This window comes from Sorex araneus, chromosome 1, assembly GCF_027595985.1.
Source record: "Sorex araneus isolate mSorAra2 chromosome 1, mSorAra2.pri, whole genome shotgun sequence".
Lineage (NCBI taxonomy): Eukaryota > Metazoa > Chordata > Mammalia > Eulipotyphla > Soricidae > Sorex > Sorex araneus.
The window spans coordinates 27,638,220-27,657,246 of NC_073302.1; the positions used below are offsets into that span (position 1 = coordinate 27,638,220).

General features: G+C 45.1%; 1 protein-coding gene across 4 annotated transcripts in view; it reads right to left on the bottom strand.

Moving 5' to 3' along the window:
- Positions 1–12,687: 12,687 nt before the first annotated feature.
- ZNF462 (zinc finger protein 462) overlaps positions 12,688–19,027 on the bottom strand; it is a 154,264-nt gene continuing 147,924 nt past the window's right edge. For all 4 annotated transcript variants that reach the window (XM_055132503.1, XM_055132498.1, XM_055132506.1 and 1 more), the window contains exons 12-13: positions 14,809–14,932; positions 12,688–12,941 (exon numbers count right to left, since the gene is read on the bottom strand). In XM_055132503.1, the coding sequence (XP_054988478.1) occupies positions 12,734–12,941; positions 14,809–14,932 (332 nt within the window). In that variant the 3' untranslated portion in view covers positions 12,688–12,733. The remainder of the gene's footprint in view (positions 12,942–14,808; positions 14,933–19,027) is intronic.

A 19,027-nucleotide genomic window follows, 5' to 3' on the forward strand; every position in this document is an offset into this window, starting at 1 on the left:
GGACAGATGGTGCATGGGATTTGTTCTTTGAGGTGCTTTGAGCCTGGGTCTCCAGGGAGCAGGAGGAAACAACATGCGAGCAAACTCACGGGAAGACAATGCACCACGAACAGGGCTGTGAGCTGAGCACGAATCAGCCATGGAGCTCCCCCCGACATGCCTTTTACTTGCAAACTGAATTTTTCACATTGTCCTGAAATCTTAAGAGGAAGGAGGTCATACTAATGTTCTTACAAGCAGCGGATGATAAATAAAAACTAATTGCATAGCACTTATGACTACCGTTTTAATATGTGTTAAATGTCACTGACACTTTTTGGGTTTTGTTATTGTTTGGGGGCCATACTGGGTAGTGCTCAGGGATCACTCCTCCTGGTGGGCCTCAAACCTCCAAGTGGGCATCAAACCCGTGTTGGTTGAGTGCAAGATAAGTGTCCTACCCACTGCCCTCATCACTGATAGTTTACATCATTTTTTAAACTCAATTTTGGGGAAAAAATTTAAAAAATTATATTCACGAACCCCGGTCGTAGGGCCAGTGGAGCAATGGATAACACATCTGACTACGAATCAGAACATTCCAGGTTTGACTCCTGGCTGACTCGGTTGGACCAGTGACTTTGCTATAATATTGGGCAGGAATGATAGCACAGCAGTAGGGCATTTGCCTTGCACGCAGGTGATCCCAGGTTCGTTCCTCCGCCCCTCTCGGAGAGCCTGGCAAGATACTGAGAGTATCTTGCCCACACAGCAGAGCCTGACAAGCTACCCGGGGCGTATTTGATATGCCAAAAACAGTAATAACAAGTCTCACAACGGAGACGTTACTGGTGCCCGCTCGAGCAAATCGATGAGCAACGGGATGACAGCGATACAGTGATTCACGAGCCCTCTCCTGGGTTTGCTGCTGCTCACATGTCCGTCTCCCACTTGCCCCAATTCTGTATAAAGTCTTAACTTCCACAAACCCAAATATTCTTTCGGCTTTCAGAAATCGATTCCTGGAGGTAGGGGAGAGTGTACACATAATTTCAGAGTTTAGAAAGGAAAAGAAGAGGCAGGTGTGGTTAAGGAATTTTCCAGAGAGCCCATACTGAGTCACCAGTGCAACTGATGTTCTCAGACAAACCAACCAGACCTTAAAGGGCTGATACTGTTATCAGCAGAAGGAGGTTGGCTAGCTGTTAAACAGACTTAAGAGGAAGGGCTTTGCTTCTTTAATTGTTTCCAGGGAAAGGCTTTGTTTCTCGGAAACTAATGGGCACTCAAGAAGTTGAGTCCTAGATTAGCCAAGAGCAACAGATTTGCTTAGTACCTCTGCCGTCAAGGAAGCTGCCCAGAATGGAAAGAAGAGACACTGCCTATGAGACTCTGGAAAAGCTCTCACCTAGCTAAAGAAGTTCACCATTATTCTTTCTGAGCGAGAGGGTAGATGATGCATTCATTCAATTGGAAATGCCCAGGCAGTGCTTACGTCTGTTAAAGGTTCCTGATGCCCGGGGGCATTTCAATGTGTTGAAGGTCTCTGTGTAGCTCAGCCTATCCTGCAGACATGCACTCCACCTTAGAACCACTACTATGTACACAGGCCATGTGCTACCATTAATCTGATGCCTTTCACCAGCACCAATATAAAGCCTGCTGCTGGCTGCCCAGCCAACTTAGAAGACCCCCCTCTAGGGGCTGGAGCGATAGCATAGCGGGTAGGGTGTTTGCCTTGTACGTAGCCAACACAGGTTCGATTCCCAGCATCCCATATGGTCCCCTGAGCACCGCCAGGAGAAATTCCTGAGTGCAAAGCCAGGAAGTAACCCCTGTGCATTGCCGGGTGTGACCCCAAAAAGCGAAAAAACAAAACAAAACAAAACAATGAAGACAAACAAAACAAGGAAGACCCCTCCTCTATGCTCTCTCCTAATTTACTCAGAGTTTTTGTTGTTGTTGTTTTGTGAGGTTTTTTTTTTTTTGGCTTTTTGGGTCACACCCAGCAATGATCAGGGGTCATTTCTGGCTCTGCATTCACGAATTACCTCTGGCCGTGTTCAGGGGACCATATGGGATGCTGGGAATCGAACCCGGGTTGGCCGCGTGCAAGGCAAATGCCCTATCTGCTGTGCTATCACTCCAGCCCCATAACTCAGAGTCCCCCCCGCCCCCCGAAGCCATTCCTGTTCCCAGTAGAAATCACCATTAGACTAAGACAATCAGGTGATGGTGATCACCTGGCAGAGGCCCAGAGTAGAAAAAGTGAGCCAACTTAAGTTGACCCAGAAAATTACAAAGGAAGTTTTTCTTGTACTTGGGGATGGGGGAAGATTTCTCTTTCCCCTTTCCTTCTAATAGACCATGTTGCACTGAGGTCCAAGTAGTGACCACAAAGGGGAGTAGTTTTTGCTAGGTGGAGCTGATCATAAAGAGTAATGCTTGAGGGCTGGAGTGATAGCACAGCAGATAGGGCATTTGCCTTGCACGTGGCCAACCTGGGTTCGATTCCCAGAGTCCCATATGGTCCCCCAATCACCGCCAGGGGTAATTCCTGAGTGCAGAGCCAGGAGTAACCCCTAAGCATGACTGGGTGTGACCCAAAAATGCAAAAAAAAAAAAAAAAAGAAAAAGAAAAAAGAGTAATGATTGAGTTGTAGATTCTACTGCATTTGTTTCTTACTATCCATCTAGACTTTGGGAACTTCTGTATGTATGTATGTATGTATGTATATACCACAGGTATGTACATACCAGGTTGAAGCTAGTTTGAGTAGGATCTTCTGCAATGTGCAAGTCACAGCTTCCTGATTGAATTGATCTCCTCTCTTTCCTGGCATGGTGCTGGCACTGGGACCATAACCATCATGTAAACAGTCTTTGTATTAGAAGGAGAGGCTCAGGGCTGGAGAGATAGCACAGCGGGTAGGGCGTTTGCCTTGCACGCGGCCGACCTGGGTTCAAATCCCAGCATCCCATATGGTCCCCTGAGCACGGCCAGGGGTAATTCCTGAGTGCAGAGCCAGGACTAACCCCTGTGCATCGCCAGGTGTGACCCAAAAAGAAAAAAAAGAGAGGCTCAGGCAAGCAGAACATTGCCTTTTTGAGTAAACAGAATGCCCCATGGAAGCACCTGTAGAAACCTCATCTACTCTTGTAGTCTAGGGCAATGTTCATCAACCTATTTAAAAATTGGTTACTATTTTAGTGTTTGAAACTAGTTAAAAGCTGTGTTTCACAAAAATTGTTCTTACTATGGTTGTTTCAGACATTAACTGTTCCAGCGCCAATTCCTCCACCAGTATGACATTACTTCCATCAATGTCTTCAGTTTCCCACTCACCCACCTAAGCCTGCCCCCTTAGCAAGCCCAAAATAGTTTCTCTTATTGCTTATTGCAACAATATGTTAAATAAAATTATCAAAAAATAGATCAGTAAAATAAAATTTGTGAAACTAGTTATACCTCACAATAATGCTACTAATATCATTGCCTGAGGATTTACTGAGCTGTTTGTTGCTAGTTGAGCCTTCTCTGTTATTGTTTTTGCTCACTGAGCTTAGTGGGCTTCCCTGGAACTTTCCCCTCTAATTTGCTATGCTTCTGTGGGGCTGTCATTACTGTGAAATTTGGAGAATATGTGTCTGCATGCTCCAGGAGTTGTGGGACTGGGATGATTCAGCAGCCTTGCATCTCTTGGAGATTAGTCATGAAGATATGGAGCTGGGTTGTTTATGAGCTGGGGTATGCTGGGTGTCTGTCACCCACAGTTTATACTTGTGGACTGACACCTACCCTGCGTATTAGTCCATAGGCTAGCAGTTCTAACCAAAGGGGTGGACCAGTGGCTTTCAACCTTTCTATACCTGCAGACTGACACCAATCTGTGGATGGGTGGGGGAAGACCACTGCTTCTTAGAGGATGTAGCAATTTAGTCCAGATTCAAAAGATAAGTGGAGAAATAATGGCCTTCAGCCTCCAAGAGAGGATCCTATTCAAAATTCAGAAAGTTCCCTTTACAGATTTTGGAGTATACTTGGCCCACAATACTTCTGCATAATGATTCCTGGAAGACCTAGAGCCAGACATCAGTGTGTTTACCTGGGTAATGAATCTTGCAGGTACAATTCCCTTCTCTAGTCATAGTCATATTATGAGGTCAATGCAATGAGTCCATGCATTGAGAAAATGCCTCTCAAATTGTTTTGCTTGATTCATATTAACCACCATGATCGTCTTGCTCCATTGCTTAGCTTTAATTCTTTAATTGTTGGATCCTTTGCTTCCATGGACTCTTCATTTGTGACGTAAAAGTCAAGTATAGGGCTGGAGCGATAGCATAGCAGGTAGGGCATTTGCCTTGTACGTGGCCAACCTGGGTTCAATTCCCAGCATCCCATATGGTCCCCTAGAACCTCCAGGAGTAATTCCTGAGTGCAGAGCCAGGAGTAACCCCTGTGCATCGCCGGGTGTGACCCAAAAAGAAAAAAAAAGTCAATTATATCTTCCAGCATCTTCACCAAGTTCCTAAGAAAGAGATTGATAGTTCTTATGCTAAAATCAGTACAGGGAGGATATTTGTCTGTAGCCTGACTGAATTTACAGTAAGTCATAGACTTAGGGTAAATATTAGAGACCAGGCATCTCACTCTGCTTTTTCTAAAGCTTGGCCATCCATTGGCCAAGCTTTGGAAAAAGCTTCTTTTCTGGCAGTGGTGAATGGGAAGGTCATAGCATTAAGGAGAAAGAAAAAAAGAAAGAAAGGAAGAAAGAAAGAAAGAAAGAAAGAAAGAAAGAAAGAAAGAAAGAAAGAAAGAAAGAAAGAAAGAAAGAAAGAAAGGAAGAAAGAAAGGAAGAAAGAAAAGAAGAAAGGAAGGAAGAAAGAAGGAAAGAAAGAAGGAGGAAGGAAAGAAAGAAAGGAAGGAAGAAAGAAAAAGAAGGAAGGAAAAAAGGAAGGAAGGAAGGAAGGAAGGAAGGAAGGAAGGAAGGAAGGAAGGAAGGAAGGAAGGAAGGAAGAATAAAAAGGTCCTATTTGCAAGGGTGGTATTTGTTCACCTTATCCCAATGGATGTGAGCACCAACCTACTGGGGAAATCATGAAACTCTTGGGGCCATACTTCTTTTCAGGCCACAGAACCCTTGGAGGAGCAAAGAGCACAGTGCCATGGGCTGAGAGGTACCTGCTGCTGGGTGATATCGGGCAGCAAGAGAGCTCTGCCTGCCAGAAGCGTGAGTTCACTCTGTGCTGCAACTCTCTGCCCCAGAGCCTGCCTTCTTCTACTATATTTCCTCAGGAAAGTCTCCTAGACCTCATTTTATGAGGAAACGAAGGCAGAAAATAGCCTTCCAAGGCTTCCAAGCCAAGAAACAGAGAACCCGGCCATCGGTCCCACTTCTGTGTGACCTCCGAACCCACATATTTCAGTTGTTGCACATTTTTGTTGGATGAAGCTCTGCCTGCTACATGTTTTGGGTCCTGGAAAAATATCCAGGTAATAGATTCACTGGCTATTGAGCAGGTGCCCAGCACCTGGGGAAAGAAAAGCCCCAGTCATTCAGCCCCAGGTTGAGCCGGGTGGCTTCTCTCCATGGGTGCAGCCTACGAAAGAGGCTGTGCTAGCTTTGTGCACTTGTGCACTGAATCTGCATACTGAGCCTCGAAGGAAGGGATTTTTACCCCCGAGAGCCCGCTGGAAAAACTCAGGGGGCTTGGTGATTACTCACAGCCGCACAGGAAGCAGAAAGGTCAGGCTTGAACCCCAGCCTGCTTGGCTGCAAGCTTCACTCGGGGGACTGTGCTATAGTTGTGACCCTCTGTCTGCTGTCCTAAATGGAAAGCAAGTGCAGGGCAGCCAATCCAGTTGGACGTTCCATGCCCTTGCCCCTGACCGCCATGCCGTAAGCCTCCAACAACTGGGCATATCCAGTTCACATCCGAAGGTCTATCTGTGTAGAGATGCTTCCCTGACCCACATCTGAAATGGCAGTGGGACAGGACAGGGCTGGACCCACATGATTTATAGCAGGTCTTCCTCTTTTGGTCCTCTCTGCCCTTGGATAACCTCTGATCCTCTTCCTGCCTTTTATGGCCATTCTCAACAGCCTCACCACTTTCTAAGCTCAGCAGCCCTTGGACTGATGCCCTTCAGAGACCGAAAGACCCACAGAGGTAGTGCTGTCCAGCTGGACAGGCCCCGGGCACTGAGTTCTGGGGAGCTGTGGATGGGCCCAGGCCTGTAGCTGCAGCCTTCCAAACAGCCCCCTGAGGAGGTTCTTTGAGCTTGAGGGAAAGGTCAGAATTTCAATCTCGTGTTTTCACACATCTTAAATGGATTTCAGAGGCACTGGCTGCCCCTGCTCCTCTCTTTAAACAATGTGGTTAAGCTGCTGTAGCATAGCTAGAGGCTGCATTCCTCCCGCATTGTGATGTGGGTTTTGGAAGTCATGCATGCAGTTAGCTAAAACCAAACTAAGCTGTTTCATTAATGGGAGCAAACTCAAGAGAGAAATTGTGAATAGAAACAAGGCAAGTTTGCTTTCCACCTCTAATTCAAAAAGCCAGATAATTAAGGAGGCGGAGAAAGGAAGTGTCCCTTCTGATTCGAAGAGCTCAGTGCTCTCTCTCTCTCTCTCCCTCTCTCTTTCTCTCTCTCTCTCTCTCTCTCTCTTTCTCTCTCTCTCCCTCTCTCTCCACCCCCACCCCTTTCTCCAATTTCTTTCTTTATTAGATGCTGCCGATGGTGTGTGTGTGTGTGTGTGTGTGTGTGAGAGAGAGAGAGAGAGAGAGAGACAGAGACAGAGACAGAGACAGAGACAGAGACAGAGAGGAGAGAGAGACAGAGAGAGAGCATGCAAGGTCAATTGTGGAGTCAAAGTAGTGTGAGGGACCCTCTGGACAAGCGTTGTACGTCATCTGAGAACATCTAGATAACTGTCTGCTTGGCTCAGCCTCCTGTTCTATAGGACCTTTAGCAGCTGCTCCGAATCTTACCCTCATGCCCCACCCTCTGCTCTCCCATTGAAGACCCCACCTCAACGGCCAGACTTATCACTGACAACTCAGTCCCCTCTGTCTTTCCCACAAGCAAATGCACCTGCACAAGACTTTCACTTTCTTCTTATCTTATCTTCCCCTCTCGGGGTCTCTAGGGGAACCTCCTCATCGGCATAGCCAATTGCCCTTGTGTCTTGGATCCCACGGACCGTTGCTTGGCGTCATTCTGCAGGGTAGCTCCTTCCCTCCCGGTGTGACAAGCATGTCCACATCACTGGACTTCTAACAGAAGTCCTCCTTGCGCTCTGCCTTGCCAACTCCCACCCCTGCCCTTCCCTGCTTGCTTTCACCTCAGCTGCTCCTCTGGTGCTGGCCACACGGCTGCTTCACCCTTGGAACCACGTCTGGCTTCTGCTCCCTGTTCTCTGTGGCCAGGCCCCATGCGCTGCTCTCACCTTCTCACCCAGGACATCACCCCAGACAGTTCTTCCTTATTTATCTCTGGATAAAAGGAGGGGGGTGGTCAAGTGACCTCTGCAGGGGGTCGGTGGGGGGGGGGGGCGTGTGCTTCTCGCTGAAGCTTTCTCTCAGAGAAAGCTGGTGTTTCAGACAAAGACATTTTTCATCTCCCAAGCTGCATATTTTTACTTTAGATATTTAAAAAAGCAATCTCGGGGCTCAGAGAGAAAATGTAACATTGATGCCAAATCAGATGAGAACTAACACTTGGTATCAACAGGAATATATTTGAATTTAAAAAGGCTAGCGCATCTGACAGCAATGTGGCTTGGCGGGCTGAAAATCTGAGGGGTTGGGGGGTGGGGAGAGTCTTCAATCAATGTTTAGAAAGACAGGGCGGGTGCTAATGAAGGCTGACCTCCTCGTCCCCAACACGTGTGACGTGAAGGAAGTCAGGGAAAGCTTCCCATCAGAAGTGACATTTAGGCTGAGGCTTTAAGGGCAGGGAATTTCCCAGAGAGAAAGAAGAGAAGCTACAACCCTGAGGCAGAGGGAGCGGCATGTGCTGGGCGGGGTGTTGGGGAAGGAGCTGACATTTTCAGGAAAGGATGAACACAAGCCTTCTAGCATCTTCTGGTCTCTGTGGTTGACTGCTGTCCCCTTCTCCCTGAAATGGGACAGCTGCAAGTAAGTCACACATCCTGGAGTAATTTTTTTTTTTTTTTTTTTTTGTGAAACTTAGGGCTAAAGACTGTAAGAAATCAACTTCTCTTGGGCCTTCTGAATTTGTCTGCTCTCGGAACAGGAAGTGACCTCAGTTAAGGTTCTCCTATTCTCCAGCCACTGGCATCTGCAGAGGTGAGTCAATAACCCAGCCCTGGCCAAAACATTGTCCAAAAGAAAGGAGCTGCTTCACTAGGCATCTCTGCTCTCACAAGTTATTAGAAAATAGAAGTCTTGGAGCCTTGTTTGCGGTGCTGGTGGCTAGTACCAAGTGTTTGCTCGAAAGGATTGTGCAGTGTGTGGAACTTGAGTCCAGCATCCAGGCTGTGCTTTCCCAAGAATGGAGCTTCTATCTCTACTGTGCGACACTTCTGCAAGTTCTGGTTGGTGGCATGCTTCCAACTTCTGGGACCCTTCTGAGCACCCTAGCTGATAGTCATAGAGTTCTCAGCCCTTAGCGGGGTAGAGGGGCTGCGCAACCAGGTCAGCCCCGTGAAGATTAGAATGGATACATGTTATTTCCTGTTGAGGAAGGTGAGGGTCGGTTCCAAGCTTTCAGCAATGGGCTGGGGGTTGTATTCAGATGGGGAGCTCGGCCTTGAGTTGCCAATACAATGGAGAGCCCTGACGGGTCCCTAGGGAATCTGTTAAGAATCATATAGTACCTCCCACCCTCCTCCCCTTTGGGTGTTGCAGAAAAGTAAACCAAGGGTGCCACATGGAAGGTAAGAGCTCTATCACTGAGCCTCATCCCTACCCCTAGACATTTATTTCTATCATGCTAAGAAATTGCCTTGCCATAGGCATGACCGTAAAAGAACATTCAGTTCACTTCTTCATAAAATGAAGTGAGAGTATGGATTAGACATGAACTCAATAAAAATACTGTTCATGAAATATTTGATGGAGACTATGAGAAGAGATATTTCAATTTTTCAACCCGGAGTTCCTGAAAAGGTTGAGTATTTTCTGAATATTTAATGAGTTACTAAGTTACTCCATGAAGCGCAGAGCCAAATATGTGGGTTCCTCCGCCACTCCATACACACACGAATTCTCTGCTACTATTACTTTCTACTGTGCTCCATTTTTCTTTGAACTGATGTTTGTTTTCTCAAATTGTATCTTACACACAATTTTTCAGTTCAAACAAATTTTCTTTGGCGAAAGGAGATTAAGACATTGAAAATAAGAACCAAGTTTCCAGAATTAACTCTGGACAAGTGATTGGAGTAATTTTTCTGACACTTGTGATGGTGCCATATTATAAATCAGCTCTGAGCTTAACAATCAGTGCTACTGATTTTAATTTACTCTTAGATTTCATGACTATTAATTTTTCCTGTGACTTCTAGCAGAGTAGCTCTAAGAATACGTTAGACGGTAATTTCTGGTATAGGATGCACAATAAGTTTATGGCAGTAGTTGTGTCTTATAGTTTAAAATAACTACTCATGAATTCAGGATCTCTGGGTGACATTTCATCCCTGCCATTTCCTTCTTTGGAAGCTTCCTGTACTCACTTTGGTTCACATCTTTTGTGGAAAATGTCCCCTCCATGAAATTCCCCCAGTTGGTGATAACTTGCTGATGCAGAAATAGTAACATTTAAAACTCCAGTTCACATCTCACCTTAATTTTACCTTTGCTTTCTATGCCTGTGTGGATACCATGACTTAAAGTCTTTCAGGCCCCTGGCCTGAAAGGTGATGCTGTAGAATTGCAGCGTTTCATACCTGTAGCCCTATCTGTAAAGAATCTACAACAGATGCACACAGACACATGTGAAAAAAATTCTTTATTAATTTCTCACATTTCGTTACAAAATGTATGTTGCAAACAACTTGAATAACCTACGTGTGTGTTTTTTGTCTTTTAAACCCTTGGCTTCAAAAACTCAGGATCTCCCTATCTTTTATCAAGTAGCAGAAGACACTGACTATTGGAGTCAATAGGTTATCATTTTGCTATTTATTTTCTTCTCTCAAGTTCTGAAAAAAATGTCCTCTGTATAAATTAAACAAAAAATGTAAATTCTATGTCATTACAGTCAACAGAATTATAATAATGCATCCAAATGTGCGGCCACAAAATATCAGGTATGTTTGGAAAAAGAAAAAAATGACATTCTAGCCTTGTTAAAAGGATAATGGTCCCATATTTTTATTAACAGGTTAGCAAAACAAAATCCAATGGATTACAATATTTACATGTTATTTGAAAAATAAAGTAGTGATAAAAGCATGTCACAATTATTTTCTTCTTTCTTTCTTTCTTTCTTTCTTTCTTTCTTTCTTTCTTTCTTTCTTTCTTTCTTTCTTTCTTTCTTTCTTTCTTTCTTTCTTTCTTTCTCTCTCTCCTTTTTTTCTCCTGTTTTTGTTTTGTTTGCTTTTTGGTAACCATTACAAACACCCAATCCAGGTATGAAACTGTTTAATACATTTGAAATGAAGCCAATTAAAAACAAATATGGACACAAAATAAATCTGTTTAGATCACACTTTCCCCATTTTGGGTTTCCACACGATGGCTCTCCATCCCTAAAAATTATTAAATTAAAACAAATGGCTTACAAATAAAGTTTGTAACAGCAAGAAAATAAAAGAAAAACATGCTTTTCAAGTAAGCACTTATTCCACAAATGCAGTTCTTTCCATGGATTTTATTTGAAGCTGTGTGGGACACTGTCATCTTTGCAATTTCATTTCCCTTTTCTTCCCTCCCCCACCCCAACCCTTCCATGTTAAAAAACAAAACAAAAAATTACATGAAAATCAAAGAATACATGCGCTTGTGCATGCACGTGCACGCATGTGCGTGCACACACACACACACACACACACACCCACACACACACCCTCACACATTCACATTCATACTTATATCCAAGCATGTGAGCACACAAGCTTCTAAAACCTAGGCTTCAAGGAAAGTTCTTTTCTAATCTTTTTTGGAGCAAAACCCTCTGTTCATAATCAGAACATATTATAAATGTCGACTTAGATTTAGTCTAAGCTGCTCTGTCCTGAAAAAGGTAATATTGGGTAAAAGAGCAGCTGGCAGCTAGATCCAAAAAAATAAAGAAAAGAAAAAAGAAAAAAAAAAGAGAAAAAAGTAGTTCTCCAGGCTCCTTGTAGGATATAAGTATTTCTTGTCCACTCTCAAAGGGATGGGATTCTAGCATGTCCCTTTGCCCGGCCCCTCCCCGCCAAAAAGAAGTATATGAGCAAACCCCCAAACACAATGCAAACATAAACAAAACACAGATTTAAAAATCACACTCAAATCCAGCCCATCCTAACAAAAAATTATTTGTGTGAGACAGATAATGTGTTAATTTGACAAGCAACAAAAGGATGAAGAGGACTTCCTCATCTGGTCCACAAGCTGCATAGCTGTGCCGAAAAGTTTGGTTCTTTAGTTAAATTAAAAAAAAAAAGTTAAGTTCTTTGTTATTATCATGTTTAAAATAAAAACATTCCTATTCACAAAAATCTAAATCTCCCTTGACCCCAAATTAAAACAACAATAACAACACACACACAGAAAACAATTTATATGAAAAACTGAATTGTGCTGTGTTTGTAACACTCAAATCGATAGAAAAGAAACATGTGGCAAACAAAATTCCACAGTCACCTTAAAAATTAGCTCACATGAGTCTACTAAATTCTAAATTATAGTTGAACACTAATAAACAGCTTACCTGGAATAAAGGATGACAGTTCACAAACAGTTATCTAATAATTAAAGTCTGTTTCTTTTTTTTGTCTTGTTTTTTACTAAAATAATTAAAAAAATCACAGTATTTTAAGAAATAAAACCCACGTGGGGATTTTAAGCACAATTTGTGTTCTTTTCTTTAAAACTCTGTTTTTTTTTTAAGTTTTTTTTTTTTAATTTTTATTTCTCCATTCACCATCTTGCCCAGCAGTTCTCTCTACATTTAACCATGATGAGGACAGGTAGTACTGACAAATGCAGAGAATTTCCCTTGGTTAAGTTTGAGGTACTAGGAAACAGGTGACTGTTTTATGCAAAGCAGTTTGTTTTCTGTTTTTTTTTTTGTTTGTTTTTGTTTTTTGTTTTTTTTTGTTTTTCTCCCAAAGCGGCTGCAGTTAGGTCTTGAAAAAGCTTAAGGTATTAAAACTAGAAAAACGCACTGAAAGGCGTGCGTCCAAAAGTTCCCCTAAGAGAAGTCTTCTATGTCACGGAGCCTCTGTTTGCACACAGTCTGTCCAAGACCGCCCTGGAGCACCTTGTCCCTGGGGCCTCCCTATTCCGCAACCAGTGAAATGTCCATGCTGAAGGTCCGGAAGAAGAGGTGTAGTGATGGAAAAGAGCCACATCGTCCAACCATTTAAATAACTTTAATTTACACAACTCACTCACACAGGTACCAGTGCTTTGAAAATAGATTGTTCAGTCCTAAAAAGCAGCTTTTTCTGTCTTCTCTTTTCTGCCCCTCCCACCCCCTCCCCACTTCTCAGCCCAAGCCAGTCCCCCCCACCCCAACTTTTTTTTTTTTTAATCATGGTTCAAGTAAGGTTTGATTAAGAACTTCACCAAACGCTTATTCATTTTTGGCCTCTGCATTCTCCAAGAGAGATTTGTCAGCAGCTACTACACAGATGGCTACGGTTTCATCCTTGAGGGAAAAGTCTATCCCGATGGCCTGATCAGTTTCTTTCTCCTCTATAGAGGGCATCTGAATACTGTCTTCTACACTTTGATTCAGCGGGATCTCGGCTCTGCTTATCTCCTTGGTGTCATTCAATGCCCTGGAAAAACAGGTACAGAAGAGGCTGATGAGTATACCTATTCTCATTAAACAAAACAAGCTCACCTGTCCTTATTTTCTCGACCCAAGAAAGATCTGGGAGTTTCCTTGAAGAAAATCCACCAACACAGGAATAAACTGGAAAAGAGTAATCCTATCCATGTTAGGATCCTATGGTGTATTTATGCTATTTTATAAAAGACTCAAACCTACACAAGTAACACCATTATGCCACATTTGGATTGCAGAATGCTTTGTCTCCAGATGAATTAATTGATTTATATCTTCTCTTCTTCTTCTTCTTCTTCTTTTTTTTTTTTTTTTGCTTTTTGGGTCACACCTGGCGATGCACTCAGGCGGTGCTCAGAGAATCATATGGGATGCTGGGAATCAAACCCGAGCAGGCCGCGTGCAAGGTAAATGTCGTACCCGCTGTGCTATCGCTCCAGCCCTATATCCTCTCTTCTACTGGGTCCAAAGGCTGGCAAGCCAAGAATTAAGTCAACGGAGGGCCAGCGAGATAGCTCAAAGGGTGAGTCTGCATGCTTTGCATGTGGAATTCAAGCCTGGTTTGAATTCCTGGCATTGCACGCTGTCCTGAGCTCTGAAATCAACAACGAAAAAGCAAAAAACTGAGGCCCTGAGCAGGGAACCAACCCATGTCTCAGAAAGGCTGGTGTCTAACGTGGAGGTTGTTCCAGTGTCAGGGTTACTCGCTGGGAAATTACTGACTCCCACATTCTCTCTAGTCTTATGGGCTGAATGCCTTGTCCAGGGGGACAGTTTAAGAATCTTGAAAGTGCTTCACGGCTTAGCTGCCACCTGCTTGAAAGGAGGCAGCAAGAGGAGGTGGCTCTGACCCAGGGGCCGAGGTTCATGGGGACGTTCAGTGTCATCAAGGGCATGAGTCATCTCCGAGGAAGGATAGTGGCCAGCTCTCCTGACCCCAGGTCCATGCTCGCTCAAAAATGCCATGCTCATGAGAGCAGAGGAAACCTGGGCTGAGGACAACGCTCAGGAGGCCTAGGGCAAGACAGGTCATTTTTTTTTTAAATATGAAAGAGAAAACTTTATTTTCATAGAGCGTAATATCTTAAGAACATAGACAAGACTAAAACTACTGCATGAATAGCAGCTCATTTTCTTTCCAATTTTTAGATATCAACAGACTTCTATGCCTTTCTCACTTTTTTAAAAAAAATTTTTTTAACGGAATCACTGTGAGATAGACCATTACAAAGCTGTTCATGATTAGGTTTCAGTCACACGATACTCCAACACCCATCCCTCCATCAGTGTACATTTCCCAGCACCAGTGTTCCCAGTTTCCCTCCCATCACCCCTTCACTCCCCACTCCCCAGCCTGCCTCGATGGCAGACACTTTTCTTCTCTCTCCCTCTGAAGAGGTCATCTTTATGTATCACTGTATCACTGTCATCCCGTTGCTCATCAATTTGCTCGAGTGGGCACTAGTTAATGTCTCCATCGTGAGACTTGTTGTTACTGCTTTTGGCATATTGAATACACCAGGGGTAGCTTGCCAGGCTCTGCCGTGCGGGCGGGATACTCTCAGTAGCTTGCCAGGCTCTCCAAGAGGGGCAGAGGAATCGAACCTGGATCGGCCGTGTGCAAGGCAAACTGTGCTATCACTCCAGCCCAAGATGCCTTTTCCTCATATGAGTTGTGCCTAGGTGTCTGCTATAAAAACCAAGAGTAAAAGGGCCACTTTATTCCTTACCATGTGGCCTCTCTTCTCAAGCAATTGACATGGGGAAAGGGGTATTGTAACTTAAAAGCATTGTGACTTAAAAACCTGGCATCTCTGTCCCTCACACTCTGGGTAATTCTCGACTGTCTTGCAACTTACATGCCATGTCTCAGCACGTGCCTCTCCCACTCGGAGCCCTGGGAAAATGCCCGTCCACAAAATTCACAGGGAAAGCGCTTCTCAGTGTTCAGAGGGGCCCCTCCGTCAGCAAAGTGCATCAGGTCTGTGAAGAGAAAAAACAGACGTGTCTGTCACCTGTGTGCTAAGGATTTGGGAAAGCGGAAGACATAAGCCGGCGCTCATCTGGAACGAACCACGTACCGCTTACCTTCATTTGTAAACCCACTGGTGGAGATGACATCCATCTTCACGACCCATTCTCTCACCCCCTTGGGAGTGGCTCTCTTGGCTGGTTTCTCAGGCCCAGGCTTCCTCTCTTCACCTCCCTGGGTGGCATCCAGCACCAATAACCTGAGTCTTTCCGGTCCAAAGAACCTCACATCCCTTCCCAAGTCATCTTGGTGGCGTTCGGGTCTTGCCCATGTCACCTTCTTGTGATGCTCTGGGAGCACCTCAGGGTACAGCCACTCTTCATTTTCTCCTCGCTCACTAACTCAGTGCTGGCCAGCTAGACCTCAGGCTACCTATCCCCTAGTTCCTCAGGCACACTGAGGGCTCCTGACATGTGAGCACCTGTCATGGGTATCGTAATCAACACCCCAGACGTGCCAAGGGATATGGAAGGAGCTTCAACAAGCACAGAATGTATCATAAATGTGCGTGGTGGACACTGGGACTCCAGTGTGTGGAAGCAGGTCTTTAGTGTGCCCGCCCGGCCAGCTGCCCAGCCTCCGTTGGAGGGACTCCTGATGGGGGCATTTACCAACGTTCCTAGACAAGGTCCTTGTGAACAGCGAGAAGTGACTATCCTGGTTTTGTTTCTGCCACAGCACTGGGCACAGGTTCTCCATCTGATAAATGTGGAGTGACCGCTTGATGACACGCAAGTCACGCCTCCTGGCAAACTCCAAGGCGAGCGACTAGATGGCCTTTGTGTTCTCCTGAGCTCCAGCCCATATGTCTTTCATTATCCCATCGAGGGCCGTGGCTTTCTGCGCGTAATACACAGCAGGACCTAGACAGCTCTGAAGCCGCACTGCAAAGCAAGGGCACTGCCCAGGAACATGCCGCCACCTCCACCTCTCCGGGACTGTGTGCTTGTACACACCAGCACTGCACCAGGACAACGCTTCTATCTAAGAAAATCCTCAGGACGACGCTAACAGGCTAGGTGTCTCGGTGCTGCCTTAATCTTCAGCACAAAAAGTGACGTGAATGGGACCAGTTTGAACAAAAGATGAAACATTTTCTCACAAATTAAGAAGATCACCACACAAGCCATTAAAAATAATTGCACAGACTATCTTCCTTGATTCTTTTCATTGGAAATGAGACAGCACCATCTGCTCTGCGCATTAATTCCTTAGCAGGGATTATCTTGGGCAAGAAATCAACAGCATGCCTTCCTGACTCCTCCCCACTGCATAATGAGAGGGGGTGGGGAAGGATTCGGCTCCGGGTTCATTTTGATTTCTTCATGCCTGACTTCTTTTTCAAATCCCCTCTGAGCTTCCCAGGCAGGACCCCTGGTGACCACCGCCAACCATTTCTTCAGCTTTTGTACTGGGGAAGGATGTCGGGAATGGGCTAGCTATCACCCCCTGAACCCAGGGTGCCCGATGGCCATCTACATGACCAAAGAGGGGCACACTCCCCCATGCATTTCCTCCCTCGCCCTTGAAACGTGAAACCACTCATCTATTCTTCCCAATGGCTCATGCTGTTTCATCCTCAAAGAAGAGGCCCCTGTCAGTGCCTGTCACATACCAAATAGCTCTCCATCAGCCCCCGGAGCTCCCCTAAAGCCACCTCCCGCTTGCTCTCTACTCCTGGAAGACAGAAGGTCTGGCAAGAACACCAGAGGCTATTGTGCGCTGTTTCTTCTGGTTGGCAAGGATCTACCTAGATGATGGGAAATGGGAGTCTAGGTCTATTCAAAAGAGCCGAGACAAAAGGAGGCTGTTATTTCAACGATCATGAAAGGGGCGGGAAGACTCAGGCTTCTAATTCCCATGAACGTTACTTGAAGTCACTCAAGGGAACCTTCAGCCCCGGAGAGGAGTACGAGCTTTTCCACTCCCAAGACGTTTTCCTCCCCTGTGGTTCAGGTTCTTCCTGAAGGCAGAGCCGATGCTGCCCACGGAGGAGAAATCAGGCGCTATGAATTTCTGGGAGGGCAACTGGAGATGGTCGTGCCCACGTGAAAGGGGCAGCTCGGCAGGGCAAGTAACGAGCTTTGCCTTGGTGCTTGCACATTTCACGGCCCAGTTTCTCTCTTCTAGATTCCCAAGAGCTCATTTCAGCAGACTCACAGTAGCCCCTGCCTAGCTCACTGCCTCTGCTCAGCTCTGGAAACGACGAAGGCCAACCGTGCAAAGGGAGAAGGAGGGATTTACAGAAGAAGTCCAGGGTACAGGGCTTCATGAAAGAAAGGAGTCTCTGTGCCTTCTGTCAAAAGCACGCTCTCCCTCCCGGAAAACTCCGGTAACTGCACAGACGTGAAACAATTCATCGCTAAGAACATATTGGTGAGGTTTTTTTTTTTTTTTTTTTTTTTTTTTTTTTTGCTTTTTGGGTCACACCTGGCGATGCACAGGGTTACTCCTGGCTCTGCACTCAGGAATTACCCCTGGCCGTGCTCAGGGGACCATATGAGATGCTGGGATTTGAACCCGGGTCGGCCGCATGCAAGGCAAACGCCCTACCCGCTGTGCTATCTCTCCAGCCCCCCATATTGGTGAGGTTTAAAAAAATAAATAAATAAATAAAAGCAAAAGGAAATTTAGACATCTTGCTTCTTAGAGCACAGTGGCTTTCCTTGTAAGAAATGGATTATGACAGCACGGTGTAAGAAATGTGGAACTTTCTAAGAGCCTACAGGGCAACGTTATTGGCTCAGGTGGATGGTGGGCACCTGGGGCTTAGAAAGAGCTGGTGCCCCTGGGGTGGGAGTCCTGGTAGTCATCTTGGCTGGAGTTCAAGGGTCAAACTGAAGCTTCACTCTGCAAACCTATGTGCTCTTGCTGGGGTATCAGGGTGACATGGAGGTGGGGCAGAGGCCAGCAAGAGGACAGTCTTCGGGATCTGTCCCCCGAAACAGGTTTTCTTAGGATCCACTGGACAAGTAGGAAAAACATTGATGTTCTATAATAGTAGTCCTTGGAGTTGAGCCCTTCCTGACCTCTCAATCGTCAGAATTCAGGGCCAGGTTCCTGTTCGTGAGGGACATTCTCTACCTCGAAGGGCTGGGGAAGTGGTATATGGGTTAACAGATACCTTGCCTCAGAACTGCAAGTCCTAAACTTAACTTAAATACTGTTCACTGTGAAGCAGCGCTTAAATTTGGGGGGCCATTTATTTTCTTATTTGCAAAATGTATTTTACTTATTATTTGTACAATGTATTTTTTCTGCATCACTGAAATGTTATCATTTCTTTTCCCATTTTTTTTTGACCCTTGAACTCCAGCCAAGATGACTACCAGGACTTCCAGCCCAGGTGTACCAGCTGTTCCAAAGCCCAAGCTCCAGGTGTCCCTTCCAACCCCGCACCCCACCCCCACGGGGAGGGGGGCGCACTCACAGAAAATTGATTACAGGGAATCAAACCTGGGTCTCACACACACATGTGCTCAGCCCTTTGAGCCCATTTCTTAGGTGGTAGTTATGTTCTAGTAACCAGCAAATGTTCAAATGCTGTCTCACTTAAGTTTGCAACCGTCTTGAGATATAGACATCATTATTCTTGTTATAATTTTATGGATGGTGAATGCACAAAGAGATAAAATAATTTATGAGCTTAAAAGTCACAGAAGTCAAAGAGGTAGTATAGGGATTAAGGCGCTTGTTTTGCATGCAGCCACCAGCCCTGGTTCAATTCCCAGCACCACACACACACACAGTCCCTCGAGCACAGAGCCAGGAGTAAGCTGTGAGCACAGCTAGAAGACTGCAGAACTGCAGTCATATTTAGGCAGACTAATAGCGGAGTCCACTATATTATAAGTTTAAAAAAGGGAAAAAAGTAGAAATTTCAAATAAGTTTTCAACTGGAAGGGCATTTGCATTCCTTAATAGCTTTTCTGTTATGTCTTACTGTCTTTATTCTAAGCATTCCTCTAGATGTAAGATTTCTTCATGAAAACAAAACCCCTCATGAAAGCAAAACCCCACCTTATCTCTGAACAATATCTATCTAC